Consider the following 23296-nt stretch of genomic DNA (forward strand, 5'->3'; position numbering starts at 1 on the left):
GGTCCTGTAACGTTAGCGTGGTGAACAGACTGTCTGTGGGTGAGTGTGTGTGTGTGTGTTTACTAGTTGTGTTTACTAGTTGTGTTTACTAGTTGTGTTTTGCGGGGGTTGAGCTTTGCTCTTTCGGCCCGCCTCTCAACTGTCAATCAACTGTTTACTAACTACTATTTTTTTTTCCCACACCACACACACCACACACACACACCCCAGGAAGCAGCCCGTGACAGCTGACTAACTCCCAGGTACCTATTTACTGCTAGGTAACAGGGGCACTTAGGGTGAAAGAAACTTTGCCCATTTGTTTCTGCCTCGTGCGGGAATCGAACCTGCGCCACAGAATTACGAGTCCTGCGCGCTATCCACCAGGCTACGAGGCCCCCTGTGTGGGTGTGTGTGTGTGTACTCATCTAATTGTGCTTGCGGGGGTTGAGCTCTGGCTCTTTGGTCCCGCCTCTCAACGGTCAGTCAACTAATGTACAGGTTCCTGAGCCTACTGGGCTCTATCATATCTACATTTAAAGCTGTGTATGGAGTCAGCCTCCACCACATCACTGCCTAATGCACTTCCTTTTCTAGATGTGTGTGTGTGTATTTACTATTTGTAGTTTTTTACTATTTGTACATACAGGATCGAGCTCTAGGTCTTGGACCCCGCTTTTCGAGCTGTTGGTGTTGTCTAATACAATGACTCCTGACCTATTTCCCTATCATATCTGCTTTTAAAGTTATGAATGGAGTTAGCCCCTACAATCTGCTCTTTAAGGTCATTCTATTTACTCACTATCCTACCTTGTGTATGCTAAAGGAAAACCTTTTATAATCTCTATGACACATCTGAGTCTCAAGCTTCCATCTATGCCACCTTGTTCTGTTGTTATTCATTGTAAACATTTCCTCTGTTTCCACCTTGTCAATCCCTCTAGGTATTTTATACGTCTGTATCATGTCCCCCTTGTCCCTCCTTTCTAGCGTCGTCAGGTTTAGTTCCTTCAGTCTGTCTTCGTACCTCATTCCTCACAGCTTTGGGACGAGTCAACTTCTGCACCTTTTCCAGCTTCCTTATGTGTTTTTTTAAGTGGGGGTTCCAGGATGGGTCGGCATACTCTAAGCCTGCCCTCACATACGCGGTCTACAGTGATCTTAAAGCCTCCTTATTCAGGTTTCTGAAGGATGTTCTGACTTTTGCCAGAGTAGAGTATGCCGCTGATGTTATTATGTTTATATGAGTCTCTGGAGTTAGGTTTGGTGTTACGTCCACTCCCAGGTCTTTCTCTAGTTATAGGGAGGTAGTTTCCCTTCTTCGTGTAGTGGCCTTTCGGTTTCCTGGCTCCTGATCCCATTTCCATCACCTTACACTTGCTGGTATTGAACTCTGGCAGCCATTTCTCTGACCAGCTCTGAAACCTGTTCAAGTCATCCTGAAGAATCTTATAATACTTATCTGTCTCAACCCTCTTCATTAGTTTTGCATCATCTGCAAACATTGATATCGATAAGGCTCGATAAGATAAGACATCGATAACATCGATAAGACTCAACTCCTGCAGTCAAGTCGTTTACATAAATGAGGAATAGTATGGGACCCAGCACCGAGCCTTGAGGCACTCCGCTTGTTACTCTCCGCCAGTCCCACTCCTCGCCCCTCACTCTCACTCTCTGACACCTGTCTGTCAGGTAATTCCTTACCCATGATAGTGCGTCTCCGTCTACACCCGCCTGACTCTCAAGTCTGTATAGTAACCTCCTGTGTGGTACTGTATCAAAGGCATTTTGACAGTCCAGAAATATGCAATCTGCCCAGCCTTCCTGTCTTGCCTTATTTTCGTTATCTTATCATAAAACTCCAGATTTGTCAGGCATGATTTCCCTTCTCTAAAGCCGTGTTGTTGTTGTTTACTTACAGACCTAACTCATTCTAGGTGTGCAACTAGTCTTAACCTTATCATTCTTTCAGGCACTTTGCAACTGGTCCTTGTGAGTGACGCTGGTCTGAAATTAGGTGCCGCTTCTCTATCTCCTTTCTTGTAGATTGGCATCACATTTTGCCTTCTTCCAGCAGCTGGGCAATTCTTCCTCTGTGTAAGTTATAGATTAGTGCTAGAGGTATGCTGAGGGTCTGGGCTGCTTCTTTTAACAACCATGGTGATACTCTATCAGGCCCAGTAACTTTAGTTTCATCCAGTGATGCTACCTATAGTCTTACTGCCTCTGCTGTTACCTGAATTTTTAGAAGTTTCTCATCAGGAGCTGCTGCCTCATCTAGCTCTGGGAGCTGTTCAGGCTAAGTAGTAAACACTCCATGGAAACTAGCATTGAGCTCCTCACAAATTTCTTTATCATTTTCTAAATGATAAAGAATTTGCATATCATTTTTTCCATAGCCTCTGGCAATCTTCACATGTTTATGTAGACATTCCACCACCACTACAACACCCTACACCACCACAATCACCACCCACCACAACCCCCCACCCACCACAATCACCACCACCACCATCCCCTCATACTCACAGACCACTCTGCATTTCCTTCAGTCTCACTCTAACCAGCTTGAAGTCCGGCCTTTCGTCCGGGTCCTCAGCCCAGCACTCCATCAGGCATCTTTGGACGTACTCAGGAGTCTTCAGGCTCCCCAAAGGTGGCCTCAGAGGAGGCTCCTGGCCCTCTGTCACCTGACACACGATCTCTGTTGCAAATGAATGAAGACAAAGGTGAAATTAAAGTGGTGGTGAAGAGCGAGAAATGAAAGAGTTGGAGATGAATGAGAAAATTAAAACTCACACACGCACATGAACACACACACGCACACGCACACACACACACACACACACACACACACACACACACACACACACACACACACACACACACACACACACATGAACTGTTCTCACGTCACTAATAAAGTAGAATATGTAAATTAGAAAAATGCTAAATAAACCATAGACAAAAGAATGTAAATGACTGTACAAATTTGTACTTATAATACAGCCAATACCTTACATAATAACCCAAGGTACCACGTGTGTAAAATATTGAGTCCAGGTGTGTGGGAATTATTTATAACAGGCTTCAATTTCACAGTGAACAACGGTGAGGTGTGAGTCACAGTACAGAGAGGATGCTGAGCCAGTGGTGGACTACTGTGTCACAGTAATTATCGACTGTGCAGCTTCAAAAACACGTTGGAAACTTGTTCTACAAGAAATATGAGAGTTTCCCCTTTAATATAATGTAAAAAAAAAATCGGATTCTATGAATCAACCGGAGCCGGTCGGCCGAGCGGACAGCACGCTGGACTTGTGATCCTGTGGTCCTGGGTTCGATTCCAGGCGCCGGGGAGAAACAATGGGCAGAGTTTCTTTCACCCTATGTTACCCCTGTTACCTAGCAGTAAAATAGGTACCTGGGTGTTAGTCAGCTGTCACGGGCTGCTTCCTGGGGGGTGGAGGCCTGGTCGAGGACCGGGCCGCGGGGACACTAAAAGCCCCGAAATCATCTCAAGATAACCTCAAGATAACCTTAAGAGGAAGATAGCCTAAACTGGTATCACTTAGAGAATATGGAATTTCTTCCCTATGGACTGTCGTATGGTGTTCGGCGAACACCATACAACCGAACACTGCTCAACTGTTCGAACTGTGATGTTCGAAACGTGGAGGAAATGTGTTATTACGTCTTGAACACGTCTTGAACCCCCTGATGAACTCGACCTGATCACCTTTGAGGAAGTGTTCACTTTGAATCTGAAGCTTCGTTTGAAATAATTCCTTTGACTCGTCACAGTTTCCTGCCCAAAAGGTGTCGTTGGGTCATTATGCAAGTAATATTGACCACTGTAACTGTAAGTTTCGACTGCATTTTACGATTTTTCAGGTTAAGATAACATGTTTAGGGTTCCACACTGAAATCACAATAGCGTGATGCATCAAATGAAGAAATCCACAAGGGCATTTGTTCTCAGTCGATTAAGACGCGTCTGGGATTCTCTTAGACGTAGGTTCGAACCCTCGTCACGGCCCTTGTTGATTTTTTCATGTTTAGAGGTTCTTTAAGATACAGGAGAGTTTACCCTGTAGGGAGAACTTGTGGGTAAGGGCGCCCCACGGGCCCTGCCGGCCGACGACTTCGAAGAGAATGATGCCGAAGGAGAAGACGTCGCCCTTCTGTGTCCCTCGAGGGTGGGCCCCTGGCGCCCGCAGCAGTTCAGGGGCCCTCCACAGCTTCTTATGCGGCTCCACCATCTGGTACGGCGAAGCTGGAAAGGAATGGAGAGGTTAAAAACATGTGGTATCACAAACAAAGACAGCCATGTTGTTGACCAGACCACATAATAGAAGGTGAAGGGATGACGACGTTTCGGTCCGTCCTGGACCATTCTCAAGTCGATTCAGGACGGACCGAAACGTCGTCGTCCCTTCACCTTCTAGTGTGTGTGGTCTGGTCAACATACTTCAGCCACGTTATTGTGACTCCTCGCCTGCATACAGCCAAATTGTTGTTGGTTTCAGGTCAATTGTAGTACTACTTTCCACCGACCTTTGAACTCATGGTACAACTTTCCACCGACCTTTGAACTCATGGTACAACTTTCCACCGACCTTTGAACTCATGGTACAACTTTCCACTGACCTTTGAACTCATGGTACAACTTTCCACCGACCTTTGAACTCATGGTACAACTTTCCACCGACCTTTGAACTCATGGTACAACTTTCCACCGACCTTTGAACTCATAGTACAACTTTCCACCGACCTTTGAACTCATGGTACAACTTTCCACCGACCTTTGAACTCATGGTACAACTTTCCACCGACCTTTGAACTCGTGCAGGCCGAAGTCAGCTACTTGAAGTATCCACCTCGAGTCGATAAGGCAGTTCGTGGAGCGAAGATTACCGTGAGAGACGATCTCACTGTCGTGGAGGTAGATCATGCCCTGTGGGAGGTAGATGAGAGGTAGAGTGCTTGCAGAGTTGCCTTCTTGGTAGATGGGGTAGTTAAGGCAACTATTAGGGGGAAAGCGCCAAGCCATGACGACTATATAGCACTGGGAAGGGGTCAGGATAAGGATTTGGGATGGGACGGAGGGAAAGGAATGGTGGACGGTCTCGGGGGATTGAACGCTGACCTATATGAAGCGAGACCGTCGCTCTACCGTCCAGCCCAAGTCGGGGGGGGGGGGGGGGGAGTTAAGGTTTCATTTTTGTTCGTAATTTGTGTTGTGATTATGTGGTGTAGGTCCACTGATTATCTTGAGGTTATCTTAAGATGATTTCGGGGCTTTAGTGTCCCCGCGGCCCGGTCCTCGACCAGGCCTCCACCCCCAGGAAGCAGCCCGTGACAGCTGACTAACACCCAGGTACCTATTTTACTGCTAGGTAACAGGGGCATAGGGTGACAGAAACTCTGCCCATTGTTTCTCGCCGGCGCCTGGGATCGACCCCGGGACCACAGGATCACAAGTCCAGTGTGCTGTCCGCTCGGCCGACCGGCTCCCTCTGGTGTCTATAGTGGTGGTAATGGTGGTACTTGCTAGATAGTTAACTAACAGTGATAACGAGGAAGCGAAGTCTAGCTCCTTAGCCCCCGCCTGATAGCCTTGTCTTACCTCTTGTTAGAGATAATCTACCCGGGGTTCGAACCAAGGGGGACGATATACACGGTCGAGCAACGAGCTTCATATTCCAGTGCTGGTCTCACGAAGGTTGTTTAGATTGCGGGGTAAAAGTTCTAATTAGACTCATTAAATGTCCGACGAATGTTTGGCAGCTTCCAAAATTGTTTCGATGTTAGACTAGATGTTAGGGGCTGGAATTCTGGTGTTAGGGGCTGGAATTCTGGTGTTAGGACTGGAATTCTGGTGTTAGGGGCTGGAATTCTGGTGTTAGGACTGGAATTCTGGTGTTAGGACTGGAATTCTGGTGTTAGGACTGGAATTCTGGTGTTAGGGGCTGGAATTCTGGTGTTAGGGGCTGGAATTCTGGTGTTAGGACTGGAATTCTGGTGTTAGGGGCTGGAATTCTGGTGTTAGGACTGGAATTCTGGTGTTAGGGGCTGAAATTCTGGTGTTAGGACTGGAATTATATCTACTTTCAAATATTTTTATCTTTCTGTTACTCGTAATTCCATTTTCTATATGCTATACATACCTCCTGGTCTCATTTCAACCGTTCCCATCACCATCTCTTTACATTTAGTGGGGTTTACGTCTAGCAACCATTTGTTTGGTCTTTCTAGACATCAGAGTGGCCCGGATCTCTGAGTGGCCCGGACCTCTCTCTATCTCTAGACATATGAGTAGCCCTCCCATCCCCACCCCTCACCCCAGAATACATTAAAAATAAAAAACATTTTTTTCGTAAAATACAAGACTCAACTTTTGTGAGAAAGCTTTGACTGGTAAACAGCACTCATTGATCCCTGTGAACAGCAGTCAAGAACAAACATCAAACAAGCAAACAATGCAGAGAGACGTAATACCTTGTGTCAAGTTCAGTTGGTGTTGTGTATTTGCATTTCATGGATAGAAATGTTTCGTCGCTACAGGAATGCTTTTAACAGGTAAAAAAAATATTGGAAAAGCATAACAAAATGTCACATGATTACGGTGCATATATATATATATATATATATATATATATATATATATATATATATATATATATATATATATATATATATATATATATATATATATATATGCCCAGTTAAGTCAGCCCTCGTTTGTCTTCAGTCATATATATATATATATATATATATATATATGACTGAAGACAAACGAGGGCTGACTTAACTATTAAGGTGTAGAGGATCCTAAGAGTAATCCTAAGTAATCCCTTGCTTAGGGATTACTCTAACTACCAGGAGGGATTTATGGTCAGAATAATGAAAAATATATCAGATTTCTCTAAATAATTGTCTCTTAGACGTTTATGTGGGTGTGAGAGTTGATGGTAGTTGAGCCATTAAGGAACAGAGGAGATTGCTTGGATTGTAAGTCATTAACGTAGCTTTTTGACCACTAACAAACCTAACCTAACCTAACCTAACCTAACCTAACCTAACCTAACAAACCTAACCTAACCTAACCTAACCTAACCTAACCTAACCTAACCTAACCTAACAAACCTAACCTAACCTAACCTAACCTAACCTAACAAACCTAACAAACCTAACCTAACCTAACCTAACCTAACCTAACCTAACCTAACCTAACAAACCTAACCTAACCTAACCTAACCTAACCTAACCTAACCTTGAGACACTACGTTCAGTGCTTTTCAAGGTTAATTATTAGTATTGACAAAAATTAATTACAATTTTGCCTACTCCGGGAGCCGGTCGGCCGAGCGGACAGCACGCTGGACTTGTGATCCTGTGGTCCTGGGTTCGATCCCAGGCGCCGGCGAGAAACAATGGGCAGTTTCTTTCGCCCTATGCCCCTGTTACCTAGCAGTAAAATAGGTACCTGGGTGTTAGTCAGCTGTCACGGCCTGCTTCCTGGGGGTGGAGGCCTGGTCGAGGACCGGGCCGCGGGGACACTAAAAGCCCCGAAATCATCTCGAGATAACCTCAAGAAGATAAACTCCGAGGAATTCAATTAAGTCTTATTAGAGTGAAGATAACGATATTCACTATCGCATGTGACAGAGAATCTGTATATTTCAAGGTTAAAGATGATTTAATGCCTCTTTGAAAACAGTCTTTAGGCCTAAGTCAGCAAACTGCCAATTAGCGAATAAAAATATTTTGCAAAGTATATTACAGTAATGAATTAAAAAATGATAAACACTGTTAATTAGCAATGATAAAACGTTTTGATCTTGAAGGGGCATCGAACGATTTCTTTATTTTTATTTATTAATTTATTTATACAGTTAAAGATTGGTGCCCAGTCAATCCTGCCCGGCCAGTACTTCCATGTACTGCGTGGAAGACATCTCCCCAAACGCCTCAGAAATTCTCAGCCTGGCTTCTTAAGCCTCTACGGCTGTCTGCCCAAGCTGTCTCCTGCACTACCCTACCCTATAGGGAAGGAAGGCTTGCCTACCTTACCCCCATGGCGAAGGAAAACTTGCCTTTCCCTGCTCATCCGGAGATCTTTTGAACGTGGCGCCTGAAACCCCCTGGTCAGGCCAACTAGTGAAAAGCTAGATTAAGTGCACAGAATCCTGAAGGGTAAAACTAACCTGTCTCACGACGGTCTAAACCCGTTTGGCAGTCCCCGTGGTGTAGTGGTAAGACACTCGCCTAGCGTTCCGCGAGCGCTATGTCATGGGTTCGTATCCTGGCCGGGGAGGATTTACTGGGCGCAATTCCTTAACTGTAGCCTCTGTTTAACGCAACAGTAAAATGTGTACTTGGTTGTAACAACGATTCTTCGCGGCGGGGATCGTATTCCAGGGACCATAGGATTAAGGACTTGCCCGAAACGCTACGCGTACTAGTGGCTGTACAACAATGTAACAACTCTTGTATATATCTCAAAAAAAAAAAAAAAAAACAGCATTATATATCTAAAATATATGACGGTCTAAATCCAGCAGAAGCCTGAACTTAGACATGAATGGTGATGAATTCGTAGAAGCAAGGCTTCCGGCCCTCGACGCGATAGGGAGTCCTTGATGGAAAAGGTGGAATTTGAACGCTAGTCCTCGATTTTTCATTTTGGTTTAAGGTCATATTGTATATAAAACCTCTTAAATCCAAAGCCAATCTTGATGGACGTTCATGAGTCTAATAGAAAATGATTTAAAAGATCGACATAATCTATTGATAACATGTTCTTCATTTTTTTCAAATTAGGGAAAGTTTGTTGACCAGACCACACACTAGAAGGTGAAGGGACGACGACGTTTCGGTCCGTCTTGGACCATTCTCAAGTCGATTGTGAATCGACTTGAAAATGGTCCTCAAGTCGATTGTGAATCCACTTGAGAATGGTCCTCAAGTCGATTGTCAATCGACTTAAGAATGGTCCTCAAGTGGATTCACAATCGACTTGAGAATGGTCCAGGACGGACCGAAACGTCGTCGTCCCTTCACCTTCTAGTGTGTGGTCTGGTCAACATATTTCAGCCACGTTATTGTGACTCCTCGCCTGCACTGGCCAATGAAGACTTGAATATTATGTATAGTTCTGAGAAACTCTGAGCTTCGCATATGGATGATTGGGAAGGTTTCAGGATGAAAAGCGGTGACTGGAATGACAGATGATTTGCTAGAATGACTAAATGAGGCGGGAAAGGGATAGGCGGACGCAAGGAATTAGAGAAGTAGGGAACTGAGGAGAGAATTAAGGATGATTGAGACAAACATCGAAGCTCTTAGGAAGATGGAGTAGAGAAGGAGGGAGATACATAACATTATCGGACCTCCAGGTAGTAGGGCGGACGAGGAGGCGAAGCAGCAAAAAGAAGGAATTTAATCCACCCCCGGATATTCCTGGATTACACAACCCATGTCACTAATTACATCGTTCGATATTGTTATCGAACAACCTTCGTACTATATTGTTGGGACTAACGCCCCAACAATATAGTCTGAAGGATAATGCAATAACCTGATATCTGGCTTAGAATATCTGACTCTAACAGATTACAGCCATTAGTGAGCATTGATAGTATTATCTGTGTTTACAAGGGGTACAATGATAGAGCTTTATGGCTCGTCTGTGTTCAAGCGAGTGTTCTAGTTAAGCCTACTTTAGTGTTTGTGCTCAGATCTGTGTTCTAGCCAAAATTGGAAGCTGTCGAAGGATTATTTCAGTTACGCTAATGCGACCATAGTAACGGCAAGAGGTTATTTTTCATTTTTCAGAGATCAGTAAATCATGGTAAATATGTCTATAAGAAATATTCTCTAAGACATGTTTTGTGAGACTTGCCCTAGACGTCTGGATCCAACTTTTTTACAGACAACAGACAAATATTCTCATATATATATATATATATATATATATATATATATATATATATATATATATATATATATATATATATATATATATATATATATGTATATATATATATATATATAATGCACACACTTGCCTAAACACGCAAGTTAGAAGTATAGAAACTTCTGAAATAGTGTTGTGTATCTAAAAGTTTATATATATATATATATATATATATATATATATATATATATATATATATATATATATATATATATATATATATATATATATATATATATATATAATGCACACACTTGCCTAAACACGCAAGTTAGAAGTATAGAAACTTCTGAAATAGTGTTGTGTGTCTAAAAGTTTATATATATATATATGTCGTACCTAGTAGCCAGAACTCACTTCTCAGCCTACTATGCAAGGCCAAATTTGCCTAGTAAGCCAAGTTTTCATGAATTAATTGTTTTTCGACTACCTAACCTACCTAACCTAACATAACCTAAGTTTTTCGGCTACCTAACCTAACCTAATCTATAAAGATAGGTTAGGTTAGGTTAGGTAGGGTTGGTTAGGTTCGGTCCTATATCTACGTTAATTTTAACTCCAATAAAAAAAATTGATCTCATACATAATGAAATGGGTAGCTTTATCATTTCATAAGAAAAAAATTAGAGAAAATATATTAATTCAGGAAAACTTGGCTTACTAGGCAAATTTGGTCTTGCATATTAGGCTGAGAAGTGCGTTCTGGCTACTAGGTACGACATATATATATATATATATATATATATATATATATATATATATATATATATATATATATATGATTCTCTCGTTGACCTACCTTGATCAGATCGGCTACGAGGGAGGCGACGAACATGTTATCCAGCAGGAGGTCGTCATTAGAGAGCACGTCGTGTAGGGACCCGCGGGCACAATAGGCTGTTAGAACACAGACGTTCCCCGTGTCCACTGAACACCCAATGAACGCCAACAGGTTTTCATGGCGGACGTCACGCATCTAAGGGGTGTTAAGAGAGGCTCATTAGTGGTAGTTGACATCTATTAGTCTCGGGAGACTATGGGGTTGGGCTCTAGTTGTCGGTCTGGAGTGGCCTCTCCAGGGCGCAAAGAGAGGGTGGGTTGATACGGTGGGAGAAGCTGTTACCCATGCAGCAGGTCCCCCCCCCTCTCCAGGGTGTAAAGCCAGGGTGGGTTGATACAGGGGAGAAGCTGTTACCCATGCAGCAGGTCCCCCCTCCGCTCTCCAGGGTGGGTTGATACAGGGGAGAAGCTGTTACCCATGCAGCAGGTCCTCCCCCCCCCCGTCTCCAGGGTACAAAGCCTGGGTAGGTTAATACGGGGGAGAAGCTGTTACCCATGCAGCAGGTCCTCCCCCCCCCCCCCCCTCTCCAGGGTACAAAGCCTGGGTAGGTTGATACGGGGGAGAAGCTGTTACCCATGCAGCAGGTTCCCTCCATCTCCAGGGCGTAAAGCCAGGGTAGGTTGATACAGGGGGAGAAGCTGTTACCCATGCAGCAGGTCCCCCCCCCTCTCCAGGGTACAAAGCCAGGGTAGGTTGATACGGGGAAGAAGCTGTTACCCATGCAGCAGGTCCCCCCTCCGCTCTCCAGGGTGTAAAGCCAGGGTGGGTTGATACGGGGGAGAAGCTGTTACCCATGCAGCAGGTCCCCCCCCCCTCTCCAGGGTACAAAGCCAGGGTGGGTTGATACGGGGGAGAAGCTGTTACCCATGCAGCAGGTTCCCTCCATCTCCAGGGCGTAAAGCCTGGGTAAGTTGATACAGGAGAAGAAGCTGTTACCCATGCAGCAGGTCCCCCCCATCTCCAGGGCGTAAAGCCTGGGTAAGTTGATACAGGAGAAGAAGCTGTTACCCATGCAGCAGGTCCCCCCATCTCCAGGGTACAAAGCCTGGGTAAGTTGATACAGGAGAAGAAGCTGTTACCCGTGCAGCAGGTCCCCCCATCTCCAGGGCGTAAAGCCTGGGTAAGTTGATACAGGAGAAGAAGCTGTTACCCGTGCAGCAGGTCCCCCCATCTCCAGGGCGTAAAGCCTGGGTAAGTTGATACAGGGGGAGAAGCTGTTACCCATGCAGCAGGGCTTATTGGTGGTGTTAACAAGAATATAACAGATAAGAGGCTTATTGCAAGACCTGGGACCTAATAAATTCCAAAAAATCAGGGGACAAAGATTTTTTTCCGACATTTAGATTACGAGCAGTTAAGTCCAGAATTTTGACTCTACATTCATCAGTAAATGGAAAAATATATTACCATTTTTAAACTATGACAAAATAACGCAGGAAAATCATATCTGCAGTCAATATGTTACAAAAAGTAATGACCCAATTAGACTGTACAAAAAAAAAAATTAAACATCAAACTAGAGAGAGAAAAAAATGTGTAATCCCGGGGATCGATCCCCGGCGATGGCGTAAACAAATTGACAGAGTTTCTTTCACCCTGATGGCTTTGTTCACCTAGCACTAAATAGGTACCTGGGAGTTAGACAGCTGCTACGAACTGCTTCCTGTACTCGCCTATTTGTGCTTGCGGGGGTTGAGCTCTGGCTCTTTGGTCCCGCCTCTCAACTGTCAATCAACAGGTGGTGGTGTGTGTGTGTGTGTGTGAAAAATAAGCGTGTCCAAGCGTGTCCCAGCGTGTCCCAGCATGTCTCAGCACGTCCCAGCATGTCTCAGCACGTCCCAGCATGTCCCAGCGTGTCCCAGCATGCCCCAGCACGTTCCAGCGTGTCCCAGCGTGTCCCAGCGTGTCCCAGCGTGTCCCAGCATGTCCCAGTATGTCCCAGCGTGTCCCAGCGTGTCCCAGCATGTCCCAGCATGTCCCAGCGTGTCCCAGCATGTCTCAGCGTGTCCCAGCACTGTGCCGACACCCACCGGAACGGTTCTGACAGAGAATATACAAGCATGTCGCAGCGGACGTGTTACCCCTGCTGCATGGGTAACAGCTTCTGAAGCTTCTGAACGATTCTGTTCCGCTTCCTAAAGGCAGTTCTTAGCTTACTCAACCTTCCGAGGTGTTGGGTATTCTTCTGATGTGAGCTTCGGACGACAGGATAAAGGGGATAATATCAACCCAAAATCCTTTTTTCCTCTAAGGGGCCTCGTAGCCTGGTGGATAGCGCGCAGGACTCGTAATTCTGTGGCGCGGGTTCGATTCCCGCACGAGGCAGAAACAAATGGGCAAAGTTTCTTTCACCCTGAATGCCCCTGTTACCTAGCAGTAAATAGGTACCTGGGAGTTAGTCAGCTGTCACGGGCTGCTTCCTGGGGGTGGAGGCCTGGTCGAGGACCGGGCCGCGGGGACACTAAAAGAAAAGCCCCGAAATCATCTCAAGATAACCTCAAGATCATGTTACGTGCAATGGTATCCGGTTCTCTACACCCCCAGGTTCATTATATTGAACTCTAGCAACCACTTATGGGCCCCATACACTTTTCTATGTCGATATTAATGGTGTTATTTCTAATTTTATTGCTGTGGAAGACATGATATGGCTCATGTCATCTGTAGAATGATGGCAAAACCACCTTGAGGTTATCTTGAGATAACCTTAATCATCACTCTACTGATGACTTTACTGAACTTGAAAGAACTTCGTATGTAATGATATCTTTTGATCTCCTGTTAATGAGGTCGTGTTTCTGCAGGCTTGGACAGCAGGTTTGGACAGCAGGCTTGGACCAGCAGGCTTGTCTCGGGGTTATGTGGTACTGACATGAGTATAAGGGGTCCCAGCTGCTCTCTAGTGATGCTAACAGGAATATAAGGCTCCTAGTAGCAACCACTAGTGTTTAACTGATACTAACAGAAGTATAGGGCTTCTAGCAGCATACTAACAGAAGTATAAGGCTTCAAGCAGCATACTAACAGAAGTATAAGGCTTCTAGCAGCATACTAACAGAAGTATAAGGCTTCTAGCAGCATACTAACAGAAGTATAAGGCTTCTAGCAGCATACTAACAGAAGTATAAGGCTTCTAGCAGCATACTAACAGAAGTATAAGGCTTCTAGCAGCATACTAACAGAAGTATAAGGTTTCTAGCAGCATACTAACAGAAGTATAAGGCTTCTAGCAGCATACTAACAGAAGTATAAGGCTTCTAGCAGCATACTAACAGAAGTATAAGGCTTCTAGCAGCATACTAACAGAAGTATAAGGCTTCTAGCAGCATACTAACAGAAGTATAAGGCTTCTAGCAGCATACTAACAGAAGTATAAGGCTTCTAGCAGCATACTAACAGAAGTATAAGGCTTCTAGCAACATACTAACAGAAGTATAAGGCTCCTAGCAGCAGCTACTACTGTTTAACTGACACTAACAGGAGTATAAGGCTCCTAGTAGCAGCCACTACTGTTTAACTGATACTAACAGGAGTATAAGGCTCCTAGTAGCAGCTACTACTGTTTAACTGACACTAACAGGAGTATAAGGCTCCTAACAACAGCCACTACTGTTTAACTGATACTAACAGAACTCCAAGGCATTACAAACAGGAGAATAAGGCTCACAGCAAACCCCCATTTTATTACAATTTTGAGGAATTTTTTAATTCAAAATTTCCCTAATAATTAAAAATTTGCGAAGTCTCTAAAAGATGTTTACATCATAGTTTTTTTGTTTACATAAACGTCGAAACGTCGGCCTCTATATTATAGGCCTTGCGTATAGTCACTATACGTAACTCTGCCTATTTTCTGCCTATTACAACTTGTAATAACGTTGTTAGATCTTGTAATAACGTTTTTATGACGTATTAGGACGAAACTTGGGCGAATGTTGTAGGAACGTTGTAGTTTGGTTTTGTTTGGCGGGAATTAGGTGTTAAAATTTGGGCGAATGTTGTCGGAACGTTGTAGTTTGGTTATGCGTGGCGGGAATTAGGTGTTAAAATTTGGACGAATGTTGAAGGAACGTTGTAGTTTGGTTTTGTTTGGCGGGAATTATGTGTTAAAATTTGGACGAATGTTGTAGGAACGTTGTAGTTGGGTTATGCGTGGCGGGAATTAGGTGTTAAAATTTGGGCGAATGTTGTAGGAACGTTGTAGTTAGGTTCTGTTTGGCGGGAATTATGTGTTAAAATTTGGACGAATGTTGTAGGAACGTTGTAGTTAGGTTCTGTTTAGCGGGAATTGTGTTTAAATTTGGACGAATGTTGTCGGAACGTTGTAGTTTGGTTCTATTTAGCGGGAATTGTGTTTAAATTTGGACGAATGTTGTCGGAACGTTGTAGTTTGGTTCTATTTAGCGGGAATTGTGTTAAAATTTGGACGAATGTTGCAGGAACGCTGTAGTTGGGTTCTGTTTGTACGAATGTTGTAGGAACGTTGTAGTTTGGTTCTATTTGGCGGGAATTGTGTTAAAATTTGGACGAATGTTGTAGGAACGCTGTAGTTGGGTTCTGTTTGTACGAATGTTGTCGGAACGTTGTAGTTTGGTTCTATTTGGCGGGAATTGTGTTAAAATTTGGACGAATGTTGCAGGAACGTCGCAGTTTCGTGGTGTTTGGCAAGACAATCCTTCCAAATGTTTGTTTTCCCATTCGGAAACCCTTGATCTCCAGGCTTTAAAACAACGTGTGTGGGCGTCGTCTTGAAGTCCTCTTAATGTTCTTATTTCCTCTCAGGGTTTATAGTGTATGTTTACGAAGAAATATGTTTTTTTTTTGTTTTTTTTTTTACATTTTAATTGATTCGAGATAAAGTTAAATTATTTTTTCTCAATTTGTAATCCGCCCTTTTTTTTCTATTTCTGTCTACTGCCCAATTGTTTTATTCCTTATTGAATGAAATTACTAAGGCAGAGAAATTACTGAAAGATGCAGATACTCATATACTAAAGATACTGATTTGGTAATTTAATTTTGAAATTAATTACACAATTAGTATCTTTAGAAAATTAGTATCTGCGGCTTTCTCATCTCTCTCTCTTGTATATTTAAACTATCTTTCTCACTCTGCCTCTCTCTCTCTCACTCTCTCTCTCTCTCTCTCTCTCTCTCTCTCTCTCTCTCTCTCTCTCTCTCTCTCTCTCTCTCTCTCACCCACCTTAATTTCTCTCACCAATCTCTTCCTCAAACTGATACATCTGTTTCTCACCTTAGGTCTCTCATTCTCTGTGTCTCACTTCCTTGTGTCTCACCTGCTTTATTGGCTCTCTTCCATATCCCTCTCTTTCACCCCTAGTTCTCTCTATTTCAATTTCAATTTATTCTATCTCATCCTTTTGATCCTCTCACTTTAAAGCCATTCCTTTCTTCTATTTCTCATTCACCATTCTTCTCATTTAATACTGCTTCCTGTTCCTTTTATTTCTGTCTTTATCTTCCCTATCCTTCACCCTTTCCGTTTCTCTTTAGATTTGGTTCTTCTGGCTCCTATTCTTCAGTCGTTTCCTTCCTTCTCATTCTTCTCCTTCTCTTATCTCCTTTCTCACTTGAACTGTCTAACCTTTAGTGTCTTACGCCTCCTATTATGTCTCACTTCTCTCTCTCTGTCTCTCTGTCTCTCTCTCTCTCTCTCTCTCTCTCTCTCTCTCTCTCTCTCTCTCTCTCTCTCTCTCTCTCTCTCTCTCTTACACTATCTATTTGCTCTCTTACCCTTATATCTCACAATCTATTGCCCCCTGCTCTCTCTGTCTCTCTCTCTCTCTCTCTCTCTCTCTCTCTCTCTCTCTCTCTCTCTCTCTCTCTCTCTCTCTCTCTCTCTCTCTCTCTCTCTCTCTCTTACACTATCTATTTGCTCTCTTACCCTTATATCTCACAATCTATTGCCCCCTGCTCTCTCTGTCTCTCTCTCTCTCTGTTACACTAACTATTGCTCTCTTATCCCCCTCTCTCTCTCTCTCTGTTACACTAACTATTGCTCTCTTATCCCCCCCCTCTCTCTCTCTCTCTCTCTCTCTCTCTCTCTCTCTCTCTCTCTCTCTCTCTCTCTCTCTCTCTCTCTCTCTCTCTCTCTCTCTCTCTCTCCCCCATCTTTATCTCCCTCTCTTCCTCATCTCTTCTCCTCAGCTTCCCGGCATCCCTTCACGGGGTCTTGGAGATAAATATGACATCTCCCCCAAGAGATCGTCCCCCCAGCATCCAGCAGTCACCTCGCGTGCTACACTCTCAGAATATTTCTTGAGGAGCTTCTCCTCTGTGGCTCTTCTGTTTCTTTGACTTGGTGTATCTATTCCCGCCCCTCCTGTCTATCTACCTCTGTCTCTGTCTATCTGTCTCTGTACCTCTTTGTCAAAATAGTAATGTATTTTGTTCTTGTGAAGGAAACTGCCCATTTGTCTTTTTCTATAGGAATCGAACCCGGGCTCAATGCGGTCCTGAGCACTGTATAGGTGTTGTAGTCCAAAGGGATTACTTGGGACCTGTGTGTGTATGTACTATTTGTGTCTGCAGAATCGAGCATTAAGTCATGGGCGCCGCCTTTTTAACTAGTCTATTTTTCCTCTATTATATATCCTGTTATATATACATAGTGTGTGTGTGTGTGTGTGTGTGTGTGTGTGTGTGTGTGTGTGTGTGTGTGTGTGTGTGTGTGTGTGTGTGTGTGTGTGTGTGTGTGTACTCACCTAGTTGTGCTTGCGGGGGTTGAGCTCTGGCTCTTTGGTCCCGCCTCTCAACCGTCAATCAACTGGTGTACAGATTCCTGAGCCTACTGGGCTCTATCATATCTACACTTGAAACTGTGTATGGAGTCAGCCTCCACCACATCACTGCCTAATGCATTCCATTTACTAACTACTCTGACACTGAAAAAGTTATTTCTAACGTCTCTGTGGCTCATTTGGGTACTCAGCTTCCACCTGTGTCCCCTTGTTCGCGTTCCTCCAGTGTTGAATAGTTCATCCTTGTTTACCCGGTCGATTCCCCTGAGCATTTTGTAGGTTGTGATCATGTCCCCCCTTACTCTTCTGTCTTCCAGTGTCGTAAGGTGCATTTCCCGCAGCCTTTCCTCATAACTCATGCCTCTTAGTTCTGGGACTAGTCTAGTAGCATACCTTTGGACTTTTTCCAGCTTCGTCTTGTGCTTGACAAGGTACGGGCTCCATGCTGGGGCCGCATACTCCAGGATTGGTCTTACATATGTGGTGTACAAGATTCTGAATGATTCCTTACACAGGTTCCTGAACGCCGTTCTGATGTTAGCCAGCCTCGCATATGCCGCTGATGTTATTCTCTTTATGTGGGCTTCAGGAGACAGGTTTGGTGTGATATCAACTCCTAGATCTTTCTCTCTGTCTGTTTCATTAAGTACTTCATCTCCTATTCTGTATTCTGTGCCTGGCCTCCTGTTTCCACTGCCTAGTTTCATTACTTTGCATTTACTCGGGTTGAACTTCAACAGCCATTTGTTGGACCATTCACTCAGTCTATCCAGGTCATCTTGTAGCCTCCTACTATCATCCTCTGTTTCAATCCTCCTCATAATTTTTGCATCGTCGGCAAACATTGAGAGGAACGAATCTATACCCTCTGGGAGATCATTTACATATACCAGAAACAGTATAGGTCCAAGGACTGACCCCTGACCCCTGTGTGTGTGTGTGTGTGTGTGTGTGTGTGTGTGTGTGTGTGTGTGTGTGTGTGTGTGTGTGTGTGTGTGTATCAGAGGACGGTGTGTGTGTGTGTTTGTGTATCAGAGGACGGTGTGTGTGTGTGTGTGTGTGTCTCGGAAGACGGTGTGTGTGTGTGTGTGTGTGTGTGTGTGTGTGTGTGTGTGTGTGTGTGTGTGTGTGTGTGTGTGTGTGTGTGTGTGTGTGTGTGTGTGCGTGTGTGTGCGTGTGTGTGTGTTTGTGTGTGTGTGTGTGTGTGTGTGTGTGTGTGTGTGTGTGTGTGTGTGTGTGTGTGTGTGTGTGTGCGTGTGTGTGCGTGTGTGTGTGTGTGTGTGTGTGTGCGTGTGTGTGCGTGTGTGTGTGTGTGTGTGTTTGTGTGTGTGTGTGTGTGTGTGTGTGTGTGTGTGTGTGTGTGTGTGTGTGTGTGTGTGTGTGTGTGCGTGTGTGTGCGTGTGTGTGTGTGTGTGTGTGTGTGCGTGTGTGTGCGTGTGTGTGTGTGTGTGTGTGTGTGTGTGTGTGTGTGTGTGTGTGTGTGTGTGTGTGTGTGTGTGTGTGTGTGTGTGTGTGTGTGTGTGTTGAACTCATTACTCATTATTCATCCTTTAATTATAAAGTAGTTAACTTGTAGAATATTTAATATCCCCATTACAGTTGGAGTTTAATAAACCAGCGGAAATCTATTTTGCAAACCCTAATGCAGTATTTGATCCACTGAATTTATAAATACATAAATAAATGAACTCATCGTGAGCTGCAATATGTGTAAAGTAATTACATATCTGACACGGGGTATAATTAGTCTTCCACATATATATATATACCAACACAGTTATCACACGTAATAATGGTATGATGGATAACTCTATCACTCCATCAGTGTGTTATCACCGAGTTTACATTTACTAAAGTTATAGATGAAATAGGTTGTTAAATGTGGTTATGAAGAGTGACAAGTGGCAAAATACCAGTATACACTGCAAGGTCTCGTGCATAGAGGAGGATACTATGTGTAGAAGGGGAAGTATACACAGTATATACATATGTGTAGCAGTGAAAGTCACTCAACGCCAGGGTGAGACCTGCACTAACTATCGCTAAAACAATTAGAATCCAGATTGTGTTTTCGCAAACAATCTACGAGCGAGAATTCACAGGTAGGTATATCCCCTCCCACCCCCCCCCACCCCCACACAGTGTGTATATACTCACTCTCCCTGTGTTAAGTGGCTCTTATCGTGTTCTATACATGGAACGCTTAAGCTGTTACTGGAGGCAGTCTGCAAAGTGGTTCCCAGTTAGCATACTCATATTTCGTTTACATTAGTTCGGTCCGGTAAATAATTATATTTATGTAATTGCATTGTTTAGCCGGATATTTCAGCAGCTGGGGGAACTGTAACTAGGTTAAAACACCTGCCTCATAACACCTGTTTCACAACACCCACCTGCTCTCAGGTGTTTGCACCCATGTTTTATTGAGTGCTATTATGTCTATATGCAACCCGTTCTCGCAAATTTAATAAGTCAATATTGACTTATTAAATATGTGCATAGGTGACATACTTAACATAATAGTTTCCCTTGAAAAACTTCATAGAAAACACCGACCTTACCTAACCTACTTAGTATGTTAAAATAAGCATCTTATAGCTTCGTAATTACAATTGTTACTTAACCTATTATAGGTATAGGTTAGGTAATAATTGTAATTACGAAGCAATAAGATGCTTATCTTAACATACTAAGTAGGTTAGGTAAGGTCGGTGTTTTCTATGAAGCTTTTCAAGGGAAACTAAACTATTATGTTAAGTATGTCACCTATGCACATATTTAATAAGTCAATATTGACTTATTAAATTTGCGAGAACGGGTTGCTATATGCACCAGTGTTCTTAGGTTATCCATCGTGTTCCCTGTATAACTTGAGTTAGTGTTAAAAATACCTGCAGCCACGTTTTCTATGCTATTTTATGATTTAATATACTTTGTCTTTCTAGAACGGAATTGTTTGATGTTGTTTGAATAGCATAGTTTCCCCTTTATATCAGTTTTGATTTTCCCTATTTATACCCATTTTCTTAGATTTTGACATCATTTGTGGGCAAATGGGAAGGAGACTTTGGTTTTAATTATGATTTTGTTATGTCCAGTCGAGGGGGACACTAATTTATTGTTTCTTGAGTCCAGACTGGCAATTTAAGAATTATTTAATGTAAGTATTATAAATAACTTTATTCTGGGGACGAGGCAATAACTCCCATTTTCTAAGAGAAGTCACAAACTCGAATTTCTTTACATGATATACTTAGATAATTCTCATTAGTAGTTAATTTGTGTCTGAATTTCCTATAACTGGCGAGTTAACGTAAATAACAAATATTTAAGAAAATTATGCAATAACTTTGATCAGATATATTGTGTTTCATCCAGTATTAATAACCGTGCAATTATTTATGTTTGCAATTTTTTTAAGCAACAGAAAATTAAATTTTGTTAAAAATGTGTAAATTACATTATATGAAGAAAATAAATATGTATGGATCCAAATTACATGAAAATAATAAAATGAGTGTAAGTAATTGGTCAAGTGTAAGTGACAAAGAAGTGAATGACTTCATATTTTGCAATTATTCAAACATCTTGGGGGGAAGTAATTGGATGGTTGGGTTGTTAGTAAGACAAGAGTGCACTGTAAGTAATCTGAGAGACAAGTAGAGAATTACGGATGACAAATAACTTTAATATATATTCCCTACCTAAGCCTATATGGACCCCGCATTCCAGTCCCACTGAAAAAGAAAATGCCGGAGGCAGCGAAGGATTCGGACGCGGGAAAGTGCGAAGCTATAGTTTCTTCCGCTTAAGTATGTATGTTGAAACATTATTATAAATGGGTTCATTAAAACTATGTTATTTGTGCTAAAATATTAACAATTTTATAACTAGAATTATATAAATCTAATCTGTTTTATTTTCAAATAATTGTGTATATGTGTAATTATAAAAAAATTATTTACAATTGTGTAAATAACATAGTTATAATGAACACAATAAATATATATATAGCTTCTCACCTGCTTGAGTTCCTTTCTAATGCTGCGAGTGAGGTCGACAGTGCGTTTCTTAATGGGTTTGATAGCCACGATGTTGCCTTTATAGAGGCCTATCTTGCAGTAGGCATACCTAGGTTCATCTGAGGGGCAATCACCGCTCCCGGCAGCAAACACACTTTGTCGACACACCTGGATCTGTCGGCATAGACACACCACCGTTGTCATGATATGCAACCCGTTCTCGCAAATTTAATAAGTCAATATTGACTTATTAAATATGTGCATAGGTGACATACTTAACATAATAGATACCCTTAAAATGATTCATAGAAAACACCGACCTTACCTAACCTTGTTAGTATCTTAAGATAAGCATCTTATTGCTTCGTAATTACAATTATTACTTAACCTATAATAGGTATAGGTTAAGTAATAATTGTAATTACGAAGCAATAAGATGCTTATCTTAAGATACTAACAAGGTTAGGTAAGGTCGGTGTTTTCTATGAATCTTTTTAAGGGTATCTATTATGTTTAGTATATCACCTATGCACGTAGTTAATATGTCAATATTGACTTTACGAATTTGCGAGAACGGGTTGTGATATGTCACCTCTCGTCATATGATATGTCACCTCTTGACGCCAACACAAACTATTATATATATATATTATATTTTAATTTTTATTCGTAACATTAATTTATATAAAAGTTTGTCTATACAAATAATTTAGTAAACAAAAATAATACATAATCAACAACTTTGTATAAAAAAATAATTATATTTGAATAGTAATTTACATAATGCATATATAATGTTGTATAATGCATAGCGTATTATTTTGTATAATGTATGTTTGAATAATAGTTAACCATGAAATAAATAAAATATTTTATAAGCTGTAATAACGTTGAACAAAAAATAAATACAAGCATTGATGATGAACGTTTCAGTGAACTGGTGAACGGCTCCGTGACCTGGTGAACGGCTCCGTGACCTGGTGAACGGCTCCCTGACCTGGTGAACGGCTCCGTGACCTGGTGAACGGCTCCGTGACCTGGTGAACGGCTTCGTGACCTGGTGAACGGCCCCGTGACCTGGTGAACGGCTCCGTGACCTGGTGAACGGCTCCGTGACCTGGTGAACGGCCCCGTGACCTGGTGAACGGCCCCGTGACCTGGTGAACGGCTCCGTGAACTGGTGAACGGCTCCCTGACCTGGTGAACGGCTCCGTGACCTGGTGAACGGCTTCGTGACCTGGTGAACGGCTCCGTGACCTGGTGAACGGCTCCCTGACCTGGTGAACGGCTCCGTGACCTGGTGAACGGCTCCGTGACCTGGTGAACGGCTCCGTGACCTGGTGAACGGCTTCGTGACCTGGTGAACGGCTCCGTGACCTGGTGAACGGCCCCGTGACCTGGTGAACGGCCCCGTGACCTGGTGAACGGCTCCGTGACCTTCTCAATTCTTGACACTAACATGACACACTTTCTTAGCTCTTGACACAAGTTGACACGACTCGGGGGAAAAATCCAATACAACCTTGTATGACCTTATCATACGAGTCCTAATGCAACATTGCACGGCCTTATAACCTATAATGCCAGAGTGGCGTCGTCATGGTTACAGCAGGATCGAACCCCGTGCAATGAGACGCGGGAGGGATTATACACGCGTAAGTGCATTGAAAACATGCGTCTATAATTGGGTGTTCAGGACTCAAAGGTC

General features: G+C 43.0%; 1 protein-coding gene across 1 annotated transcript in view; it reads right to left on the bottom strand.

The window, feature by feature from the left end:
• LOC123748909 (guanylate cyclase 32E) overlaps window positions 1-23296 on the bottom strand; it is a 99617-nt gene that overhangs the window by 51484 nt on the left and 24837 nt on the right. Inside the window, exons 9-13 of the mRNA XM_069323309.1 lie at window positions 21589-21762; window positions 10764-10940; window positions 4819-4939; window positions 4073-4258; window positions 2512-2686 (exon numbers count right to left, since the gene is read on the bottom strand). Coding sequence (XP_069179410.1) covers window positions 2512-2686; window positions 4073-4258; window positions 4819-4939; window positions 10764-10940; window positions 21589-21762 — 833 coding nt within the window. The remainder of the gene's footprint in view (window positions 1-2511; window positions 2687-4072; window positions 4259-4818; window positions 4940-10763; window positions 10941-21588; window positions 21763-23296) is intronic.

This window comes from Procambarus clarkii, chromosome 12 (assembly GCF_040958095.1).
Source record: "Procambarus clarkii isolate CNS0578487 chromosome 12, FALCON_Pclarkii_2.0, whole genome shotgun sequence".
NCBI classification, from domain to species: domain Eukaryota; kingdom Metazoa; phylum Arthropoda; class Malacostraca; order Decapoda; family Cambaridae; genus Procambarus; species Procambarus clarkii.